We start from the raw sequence: 10,986 nt of genomic DNA, 5'->3' as shown, positions 1-10,986 counted from the left end.
AAACATGTGGTAAGGTCTTCAGTTGTTCCAGTTCCACATGAAGATAAGAACTCATTTCTGAAATAAAACCTATGAATGTATAGAATGTAGAAATGCCTCCATTTACATGATGTTTGCTCCAAGACCCATGAAAATACACACCGTAGATAGGCCTTATAAATATAAGAAAGCACATTGGGTTGGAACCCTGGTAGATTACCAAATACAGAAAAGTTTACAGTTTTAAGAATTTCTTCAACATCGATGTGAAAACTTTCCCTAGAGGGAAATCCTACTAATGTTCATAAATTGAAAAGCCTGATGCAAATTGATTCTTGTATAACCTCCAAAATGTACATAAGTAAATGTTATCCTTCTTCTGTTTTGTTTCTCAGTGATTCTTCATTTGAAAGGGTCTCTGTACTTACTTCCGCGTCTTTTGCAAGAAAACACTGAGGTTACAATTTTGTAGATACCCTTTAAACAATACTATATGCATTTAATAGGCAATATTTTTTTGTTAAGTCAGTTAACAAAACTTTTCTCTAGTTATTTAAAAATATCACACTGAGCTACTAGAATGCCTCCAAATTCTGTTTTGAAACACATGCAGGTGGGTTCCTACACTAATGTCCAAACAGGGCACAGCTGCTTGCAGTCCATTCTGCATCCAGCACCCCAAGTTTGGGATGAGGAGAAAGGTGACAGCCTCCTCTGTACTTGTGCAGCTGACTCGGGGCTCATTCTTGAGTGTCCATTGCACAACTCAGACTTCATGCTCACTCCCAAGGCACCGCAGTAGTGATCAGATGACAGAAATGATGGATGCCACTTATTAGCTGTCACTATTACAGGCCAGGAATACTCTTTACACTTCCAATGGCAGAAAGATCAGAGAGAGACATCTTGGCTAAACTAAACTCATTTTATGAGATGCTTTCTGTTAGAGCGCCAGCCTTACACAATATTTCTCCTGACTTGAGTTAGAAATGAAACTCCAAGGTGCGCAGCATCTGTCACCACTGGCCACAACAGAATGTGGGGATGAGTTGAATGCACTGAGAGGGGAACAGGCTGGAAGCAGCCCTCTGCCACATGATTATTCAGCTGTCCTGGCCAAAGGTTTTGTTTTTGTTTTTTTGAAACAGGGTGTTGCTGCTCTGTCATCCAGGCTAAAGTAAAGTGGCTTGATTCTAGCTCACAGTAGACTCAACCGCCCAGGCTCAAGTAACCCATGCACCTAAGCCTTTCAAGGCTTGGAACTATAGGCTCATGCCACTTAGCTGGGTGATTTTTTTTTTTTTTTTTTGAGACGGAGTTTCGCTCTTGTTACCCAGGCTGGAGTGCAATGGCGCGATCTCGGCTCACCGCAACCTCCGCCTCCTGGGTTCAGGCAATTCTCCTGCCTCAGCCTCCTGAGTAGCTGGGATTGCAGGCACGCGCCACCATGCCCAGCTAATAAGCTGGGTGATTTTTAAAAATTCTTTTTGTAGAGACGAGGTCTCACATTTTGCCCAGGCTGGTGTTAAACTCCTGTGATCAAGTGGATACTCCCACCTTGGCCTCCCAAAGTGCTGCTGCTACAGGCATGAGCCACTGTATCCAGCACTTGGTCAAACGTTTAAATAAATACAAAACTAGAGTAATCTTACCACTCCCATAGTAATCAATGTAAAGACTTAATTGTGTAAAAACAATAGCTCAACAACACATTTGGTTTCTTGCTTTTAAAGTTTCAATGTTTTATCCACTGGCTAAGTCAAGAAACGCTTGAAGTTCTCCAGTATGGAAAGCAGTTAGGATATAAGCAGATATGTGGTTTTCTCATTGGTTTCACTGAAAACCCAGCTGAAACTACTTCCAACATTAATTTCCTATTCATATAACCACAAAGCTATGATGGGAATGTAAATCAGATATTTGAATAATCAGCTGACCAGGACTTAATTTACTATAGGAATATATGCACTTCATAATCTCTTTTGTGTATTTCCATAAACATATTTTAACTATGTAAAATATGGGATTTCATAGAATGATCTTGTTTACTAATACTAGTTATTGAAGAAAATAATTATCCCTACAGGATATATATCTTCTTAGTTTTTCTTGTTTTTTAAATGGCTGAATAACATACCATTTACAAGCACAGCAAATTTTCTGACCAGAAACTACTCAGTTTAACTTAACATGTATGTGTGTGTGTGTGTGTATATGTGTATATATGTAAATTGTTTATCAATAATGTTTTTAAATTTTATTTCAATAGTTTTTGAGGAACAGGTGGTTTTGGTTATATGGATAATTTCTTTAGGAGTGACATCGGAGCTTCTGGTTCACCTGCCACTTGAGCAGTGTACCCAATATGTAATCTTTTATCCATCCCTCCCAACCATCCTCCCCTAGTCCCCAAAGACCATTGTATCATTTTATGACTTTGGATCCTTGTGGAGAATACATGATATTTGGTTTTCCATTCCTGAGTTACTTCACTTAGAATAACGGCCTCCAGCTCCATCCAAGTTGCTGTAAAGGCCATTATTTCATTCTGTTTTATGGCTCAGCAGTATTCCATGGTATACATATTCCACATTTTCTTTGCCCATTAATTGATGGGCATTGAGGCTGGTTCCACATTTTTACAACTGCAAACTGTGCTGCTATCAACATGCATGTGCGTTTGTCTTTTTCATATGACTTCTTTTCCTTTGGGTAGATACCCAGTGTGAGATAGCTGGATTGAATGGCAGTACTGTTTTCCACAGTAGCTGTACTAGTTTACATTCCCATCAGCAGTGTCAGTGTTCCCTTTTTACCAATCCATACCAGCATAAATGATATTTTGATTTTTTAATTATGGCCCATTCTTGCAGGAATAAAGTGGTATTACATTGTATTTTTAATTTGCATTTCCCCGATAATTAGTGATGTTTCTGAAGAAAAATACATTCTAACAAGACTAACAGATGTTGAAAAGTTTAAAGAAAAATCTGATAGACACTAATTTTTAAAAGTTTCGATTTACAGTCAAAAAGAGACCATTATAAATAATCAACAGCACGGGGAGAAGATAAATGTCCATTAAACACTTTGTTGTAATGTTTTTTAATCTCCAAAGATCGTGAACATAGCTCCTGTTCAGAGCATAGCTCCTGATGCTTCTGCGTTCACAAACGGCACTATGTCGAACCAGTCATCTTGGGGCTGGCCTCTGTCTCACTGCCTCTGGAGCTCATATCTGGGGAAACCTGCACATTTCCCTGTGCATTCTCTGACCTTGGAACTAGAGCTAGAGCCCCACAAGATTAGCTGCGGGTCTTGAGATCAATTTAACTGCCACTATAGTGGAGCTAAGTGTCCATAACTACAAATTTTGCTCCCTTCAAGAAACCAGTTTACAAGCTGGGCGCAGTGGCTCACGCCTGTAATCCCAGCACTTTGGGAGGCTAAGATGGGTGGATCATCTGAGGTCGGGAGTTCAAGACCAGCATGACCCATGGAGAAACAACATGGAGAAACCCCTGAAGGGGGAAATTAAATAATAACAATAGTAATCTGTAATTGCTACATAGTAAAGTTTAATCTATTGTGTTCAATATAAAACCTAACGCCCAGCTCTGCTTGAAATTAACTAACTCCCTGTAAAATCTACCCTATCTACTCTCCCCATTTTCTCAGCAAAGTTCCCAGGCATCTCAAGACTCCCATTTTTCTTGCAGACCAGCTGCAAGGTCACAGGGTAATATAACACCCAAAGAATGTGCAGTGTGTTTCTCAAAATGCGTTTTTCAAATGTAACGTACATCACGAGACATGTCACAAGTTAACTGTTCTTTGCTCTGGCTTCTGTAAACCTGTTAGCTGCTATGTCATCCCGGGTGTATAACAAATCAAGCCCTGTCTTTGTTAGGCTCTCAGCCTTGGGATGCAAATCCGCCGAGCTGGTGGCCTTTGTAATAAAATCCTCCTGTTTTACCCATTGGTCTTTCCAATCTCCTGAACATGGTGTAACACCCCACCTCTACTAATAATAGAAAATTAGCCAGGCGTGGTGGCACATGCCTGTAATCCCAGTTACTCAGGAGGCTGAGGCAGGAGAAATGCTTGAACCCAGGAGGCAGAGGTTGCGGTGAGCCAAGATCACACCATTGCATGTTGTTGCCTAGGCAACAAGAGCAAACTCCATCTCACACACACACAAAAAGATAAGAAACCAGTTTACAGATTGATGACAGTAGTGATTAAGAGAACTTTAGCTTCTACAACTTTCAAATGACGTTTATTTTCTGTTAAATCCTTTACTAAAATGGCTACTAGCAATATCACCATGACAATTCAGTTTATACTTATTAGCAAAGTGGTAACTTAGCAGCCATTTGAACAGCAACCAACTGTCACTAGTCTCTTCTTGGTTACAAGAAGCCTCATTTCAATTGTAAATATAGACTGTGTTAATTCTGAATGAAAGTCTTCAAAAAATTTTGGGGGGTATATTGTAGGTGTACATATTTATGGGGAATATAAAATTATTTGATACAGGTCTATAATGTGTAATAATCACAGTAGGGTAAATGGAAAATCCATCACACCTCAAGCCTGTATCCTTTTATTTATTTATTTATTTACAAATCATCCAATTACACTCTTTTAGTTACTATAAAATGTACAATTCAATAATTCGTGACTATTGTCACCCTGTTGTGCTATCAAATACTAGATGTTATTTATTCTTTCTAACCAAATGTGTGCACCTATTAACCATCACCCCTTACCCCTCTCATCCTCCATACTACTTTCACCAGCAGCTGCAAACAATTCTCCTGCTCTCTATCTTCATGAGTTAAACTGTTTAAATTTTTAGTTCCCACAAATAAGTGAGAATAGGTGCTTTGGCTTTTAGTGTCTGGCTTATTTCACGTAACCTTTCCATCCATGTTGTTGCAAATAACAGGATCTCATTCTCTTTTATGGTTGAAGAGTGCTCCATTGTGTATATGAACCATTTTCTTTAGCCAGTCATCTGTTGATGAATACTCAGAATGCTTCCAAATCTTGGCTGCTGTGAATAGTGCTGCAACATACATGAGAGTGCAGGTACCTCTCTGATACACTGATTTCCTTTCTTTTGGGTATATACCCAGCAGCGAGATTCCTGGATCATATGGTGGCTCTATTTTTAGTTCTGAGGACCTCCAAACTGTTCTCCATAGTGGTTGTGTTTAAATTACATTCCCACTGACAGCGTACGAGGGTCACCTTTTCTCTAAATCCTCGCTGGCATTTGTTATTGCCTGTTTTGAGAATAAGAGCCATTTTAAGTATGGTGAGATGATCTCTCATTGTAATTTTGATTTGCATTTCTCTGAAGATCAACGACGTTGATGTTGAGTATCTTTTCACATACCTGTTTACCATTGGTATTTATTAAGGAGTTTTCAAACAGGTCTCACTTTGTTAATCAGGTTGGAGTGCAGTGGCAGAATCACAGCTCACTGCAGCCTTGACCTAGCAGGCTCAGGTAATTTTCACACCCAAGCCTCCTAAACAGCTGAAATTACAGGCACATGCCACCAAGCCTGCCTAATGTGTCCTCTTTTCAGAAATGCCTATTCAGATATTTTGCCGATTTTAAAAATCAGATTTTTTTTTTCCTATGGAGTTATTTGAGCTCCTTAAGTATTCTGCTAATTAATTCCTTGTCAGATAGTTTTCAAATACCTTCCCCGATTCTGTGGGTTGTTGCTTCACTCTGTTCACTGTTTCCTTTGCTGTGCAGAAGCTTTTTAACTTGATGTGACCTAATTTGCCCATTTTTGCTTTGGTTGCCTGTGCTTATAAAATGTCATGCAAGAAATATTTGCCCAGTCCAATATTGTGGAGTTTTCCCAACGTTTTATTTTATTTTCCTATTTGAGATATTAGATTTAAATCTGTTTTTAGTTTTTTGAAAGACAGAGATGCTGCATTGCCCAGGTAGCCTCGAACTCCTGCGCTCAAGCCATTCTCCCATCTTGGCCTCCCAAAGTGCCAGGATTACAAGTGTGAGATGCCGCGCCCAGCCAAGATTTGCATCTTTAATCCATTTTGATTTGATTTTTGTATAAGGTAAGAAATAGAGACCTGGTTTCATTCTTCTGCATATGGATGTCCAGTTTTCCCAGCACCACTTACCGACGAGACTGTCATTACCCCATTGCATGTGCTCGGCACCTTCTTAGAAAATGAGTTCACTGCAGATGTATGAATTGGTTTCTGGGTTTTCTATTCTGTTCCATGGGTCTATGTGTCTGTTTTTAATCACAGTGCCATGCTGTTCTGGTTACTATAGGTGTAGAGGGTAATTTGAAATTAGATAATGTAATTCCTCCAGGTTTGTGTGTTGCCTATACATTTTAGGATTCATTTTTTAATTTCTATTTCTGTGAAAAATGTCATTGATTTTTGAAGAATTGTGGAGGTTCCACATTGGTGGTCTGAGATCAGACCTGAAGGAATTCTCTAGATTAGGGGACAGAGACTCGCTTCTTCCCTTACTTTCCCACAAATGAAGTCTGTCTCTCTGTGCTAGGCTGCCTGGAGCTGGGAGAGGAGTGATACAAGCACCCCTGTGGCCATGACCTCTGGGACAGCACTAGGTCTGTCCAGACGGCACTAGGTCTGAAGGCGACACAGCTCTGCAACTGTACAAGGCCCACTGTTACAACTACCCGCTGCCATCTATGTCACTCAAGGCTCCAGGGCTCTACAATCAGCAGGTAGTGAAGCCAGCCAGGCCTCTGACCTTTCCTTAAGTGCAGTTAAGTTCCCCTGGTCCCTGGATGGGTTCAAAGGTGCTGTCTGGGAGCCAGGGGTGGAGTCATAAACCTTAGACTCCACCTGAGGTGGGGGTCTGAATGGGACCTGAAATGGGAGTCTCTACCTGGTAGTCTGTTCTACCATGGCTGAGCTGGTACTGAGTCCACCAGACAAATCCCATTCCACTCTTCCCTCTCTTTTCCCCAGGCAGAGTAGTCTGTCCCCACTCAAAACGTCGTAGCAGTCCCATGGGCATCAGTGTTAGGTCACCACTGATGTTCATTTAATGCCCAAGGGCTCTCAGTGAGCTTGTGAGTGCTGCCTGCCCTGGAACTCACTCTTCAGGGCAGTGGGCTCCCCTCTGGCCCAGGGTAGGTCCAGAGATGCCATCGAAGGGCCAAGGCCTGGATCATGGACTCCTACAGCTCACTTGGTGCTCTTCTCACTTTAGCTGAGCTGGCATCTAAGCTCAAGAAAAATCCTCTTTACTCTTCCCTCAGCATTTATCAAGCAGAGGGGGTCTCTCCTCATAGCCACCACAGCTGGGAATGTGCTGGGTTGCACCTGAAGCCAACATATCTCTCAGTCTCACTCCAGGCCCATAGCATGTACTACCTGCTCACCAACGATGATTCTTCAGGGCCCAAGGGCTCTCTCATCAGAAAGTGATGAATCCTGCCATTACTGAGTCCTTCCCTCTAAGGTAGCAGGTTCCCTTCTGGCCCAGAGTTTGTCTGGAGATGTTATCCTGAAGCCAGGACCTGAAATGGGGGTCTCATGACTCTGACCAGTGCCCTCTCCTACTGTGGCTGAGTGAGTATCCAAGTTGCAAGACAAAGTTCTCTTTCCTATTTCCTCCCCTCAAGTGGAAGAAAGAAGTCTTTGTCAAAACTACGAGCTGCACTGCTCAGGGTTGGAGGAGGGGTGGGCCCCCAAACACGCTGGCTCCAAGAGCAGCACAGCACTCGGACTTGCCTAAGAGTTGCGGTCCTTGGGACCTAGACAGCCTTTCAGGTTTATTAAGGACCCCAGACTATTTTATCCCACAGCAGCCAGGCTTTCACAACTCAAGTTCCAACCATAGGGATGAACAATTCCCCTATGGTTGGGGCTAGTCTAAATGTTTTTTCTGTGACTGGGAACTGGGTGGGTTCAGCTTTGTTTTGCTTTCTGCTGTGACGAGGCAGCACTGAGCTCAGGCAAAGTCCCACAGCTGCTGGGCTCTCCCTTCCCGAAGCATGTAGCCTCTCTCCCTGCCACAGGTTCACAGTGGTGGCATCAACAATTCAAGACTGTCTTTTCTATGCTGTTCAGTGCCTCTTTCAGTGATATGACATTAAAACCACGTCATACGAACACTTAAATAATTGTCAGTTCTTATGGAGGTGATTTTTTATTGAGATAGTTGCTAAAGTTGTTATTCCTGTGGGGAGCACAATTGGCAGAGACTTCTATTTGTGACTGCATACACCCTGAATAACAGTCTTATCTGGAGTAATAGGCAAACGCAAAAACAAACAAACAAACAAAAAACAAAAACCTCTTGCCATTGCCTGAGGATCTTCATCTTCATATGCTTCATATACTTCTAGGTCATCAAGAGGTGTTCCTTCAGATTTTCCTAAGTGTCATGCACAAAGCCATTCTCGCTGTTTAGTGGACACTGTGAGAGCCTGTGCTGGAAATGCCTCCCTGGCTCACCCTACCAGCCAGCCCCGAGACCCTTTCCTTCACAGCAGTCATGAGGCCAGACTGAAAGAAAGACCCATGAAGCTCCTGTTTCAGTGCCATGTTGCCACTTGTGAGCAATCCCATGACTCAGCAAGATTTCTTGCATTCTCATAGGTAACTCAGGGACCCCCAAGTGCTGCTGTGGTTGCATTAATGCCCCAGGAACCTCCTGAGTGTGGTGAGCACTGGGTGATGCCCCAGCAATGTTTCTCAGACTGCCTGAGGGGAACACTGGAACTTCTAACTCATCAGCCCCGTGATGCAACACTCCTAATGGGGAGAGGACAGGGGCACAGGGAGCTGTGGCTATTCTGTATCTCAAGGTTTCTATAAAATGGATCTTCAGAGAAAAGCGGGAGAACACCAGCAAACACAAATACACAATGTATGACTCAGGGTGAAGCTATACTTCACAATGCAGAGGCCCCAGATTTGTCAGTCAATGGGCAAACAATCATTTCAAAGGCCAGACGTGCTTCTCACAAAGAGACTGGAACTTGCAGATAGCTTGTAAAAAGCCATAAGAAAATTTACTGTACTATTATGTTTCTCATAGTACACTGGTAAGATATTTGCCAAAAACATTCACCAGAAAAATACTTTTCCATTTATGAGATTATTACAACAGCAATTTACCAAGACCTACCAATGAATAGTGAAAAATATGAACTGTTCTTCTAAAGCTGCGGAGAAAGAGTATGTCGTATTTATGCCCATTCTTATTATCTGCATAATGTAATCTTTCAACGTATTTCTTAAAGTGTTTAAGGGAGCAAATAAAGTATTCAAAAATGGTTCAAAAGTTCACAAAAACTGTACAAACTCACATATCCTCAACTGTAATGTTCTCAAAGAGCTTGCAGAAGTCCTCACTGCATACAGCCTCATTGCACGCAACCCTGAGGACAAGAAGAATGGCTCCGAAGATAATCCTCTTCCAGTTGGCTGGACAGATGCTGATATAAGCATACTTTACAAGTCTTTTTATGTATACCTGCAAAACAGAGCACTGGTCTTTGATTTAACTCAGTTTAAGTGCTGTGATAAGAACTCTTATGAAAAACCAGAATACTTCTGGTTTTGACCGGAAAGTAAATGCATTTTATTCTTATGTTCTGCAGAGACTTTGTTTCATCAGGTTAAGCAAGGGGCCATATCACAACCATAGCCCAAATATTTCTGCTACCTACTCTGCCCAGCAGGGTAGATTAACACATCCAAGGAACAATGAACTGAGGGCAGTAGCTCCCAATCACAACATACATGAGAATTGCCTGGGTATACACCCTGGGACTCAGCTTAGACCTACAATGGCACGCATTCCTGCCCATCAACCAGATGGTTTTGTTACTGCTCCCCATTCCAAGCCCTCCGCATGCCCTGGATGTGTGCATACTGTGTGTGCATGTGTGCACTGAAGTGTGGGGGAAGAAATCAGAAATCCCTCCTGCTGCCTTTAATAGCAATTGTTCTGTAATGAGAAATGCAAGACAACATTTTAAGCCATAATGATGATTCGACTCAAATGTGTGTATTTGCTTTCATAAGTTTCTCTTAAAGTTCTGAGATAATTTCAGAAACCTACTTTCATTTAAAAACAGGACCATACTACTCTGTTTACAAGACCAATTTTTTTTTTTTTTTTAAATAAAGCCCTGCTCTGTTGCCTAGGTTGGAGAGTACACTGACTTGATCTCAGGTCACTGCAACCTCTGCCTCCTGAGTTCAAGCAATTCTCCTGCCTCAGTCTCCAGAGTGGCTGGGACTACAGGGGTGTGCCAACATGCCTGGCTAATTTTTGTATTTTTGGTAGAGAACAGGGTTTAACCATATTGGCCAGGTTGCTCTATAAGACCAATTTCTAAAGATGCTTTATAAATAGAAAGTATCTTACCAAACTTAAGATTGCTATGTCAGCCTCTAGCTTTTTGGCATTAAACAGCGTACGCATAAATTCGAAAATCATTTTGGGTGTAGGATCATAAATAAAGTATTCTTCCAGAACCTCTTCTTGCTGAAAAAAGAAAGGATGCAATGTAAGTATCCACTGAAGAGACAACCTGGAGTGCTCTTAAGACAGCAGTGTTCACATTTATGTCCATGTATCATTTACAATAATTTTGATTGGTGAGATGTCTTTCTGTGGGATCTTAAAATACTGTAATGATTTAATACTCATCAACAGTCACTTAAAAATAATATGAGCTAAAGTTCAGAACTTTTTTATTCTTTTTTACTCTTTGCCCCACATAATTCTATCCAAATGTAAGCTACTCTTAGGCTTTAATGTCTTACTGATTGTATGTCATTCTCTTCAATAAACTTTGAGAAAATACAGTTTCCTGTAACCATGAGGGTCTAAGCCTACACTGTTAAATATAATAGTCACTAGCCACATGTGGCTATTATGTACTTGAGAAAGTACATTTTTAAATTTTTATACTATGTAAATTGATTTAAACTTAAATTATTATTATTATT

General features: G+C 41.3%; 1 protein-coding gene across 1 annotated transcript in view; it reads right to left on the bottom strand.

Annotated features, from left to right (window-relative positions):
- The window catches only part of LOC108297761 (cyclin-Y-like protein 2), a 2,894-nt gene extending 2,252 nt beyond the window's left edge, over positions 1-642 (bottom strand). Inside the window, exon 1 of the mRNA XM_037735559.1 lies at positions 605-642. Coding sequence (XP_037591487.1) covers positions 605-642 — 38 coding nt within the window. The remainder of the gene's footprint in view (positions 1-604) is intronic.
- Positions 643-10,986: the final 10,344 nt, after the last annotated feature.

This window comes from Cebus imitator, unplaced genomic scaffold (genome assembly GCF_001604975.1).
Source record: "Cebus imitator isolate Cc_AM_T3 unplaced genomic scaffold, Cebus_imitator-1.0 Scaffold841, whole genome shotgun sequence".
Classification (NCBI taxonomy): Eukaryota; Metazoa; Chordata; class Mammalia; order Primates; family Cebidae; genus Cebus; species Cebus imitator.
Note: the sequence above shows the minus strand (reverse complement) of the source record. Positions and strands in the feature narration are given on the sequence as shown.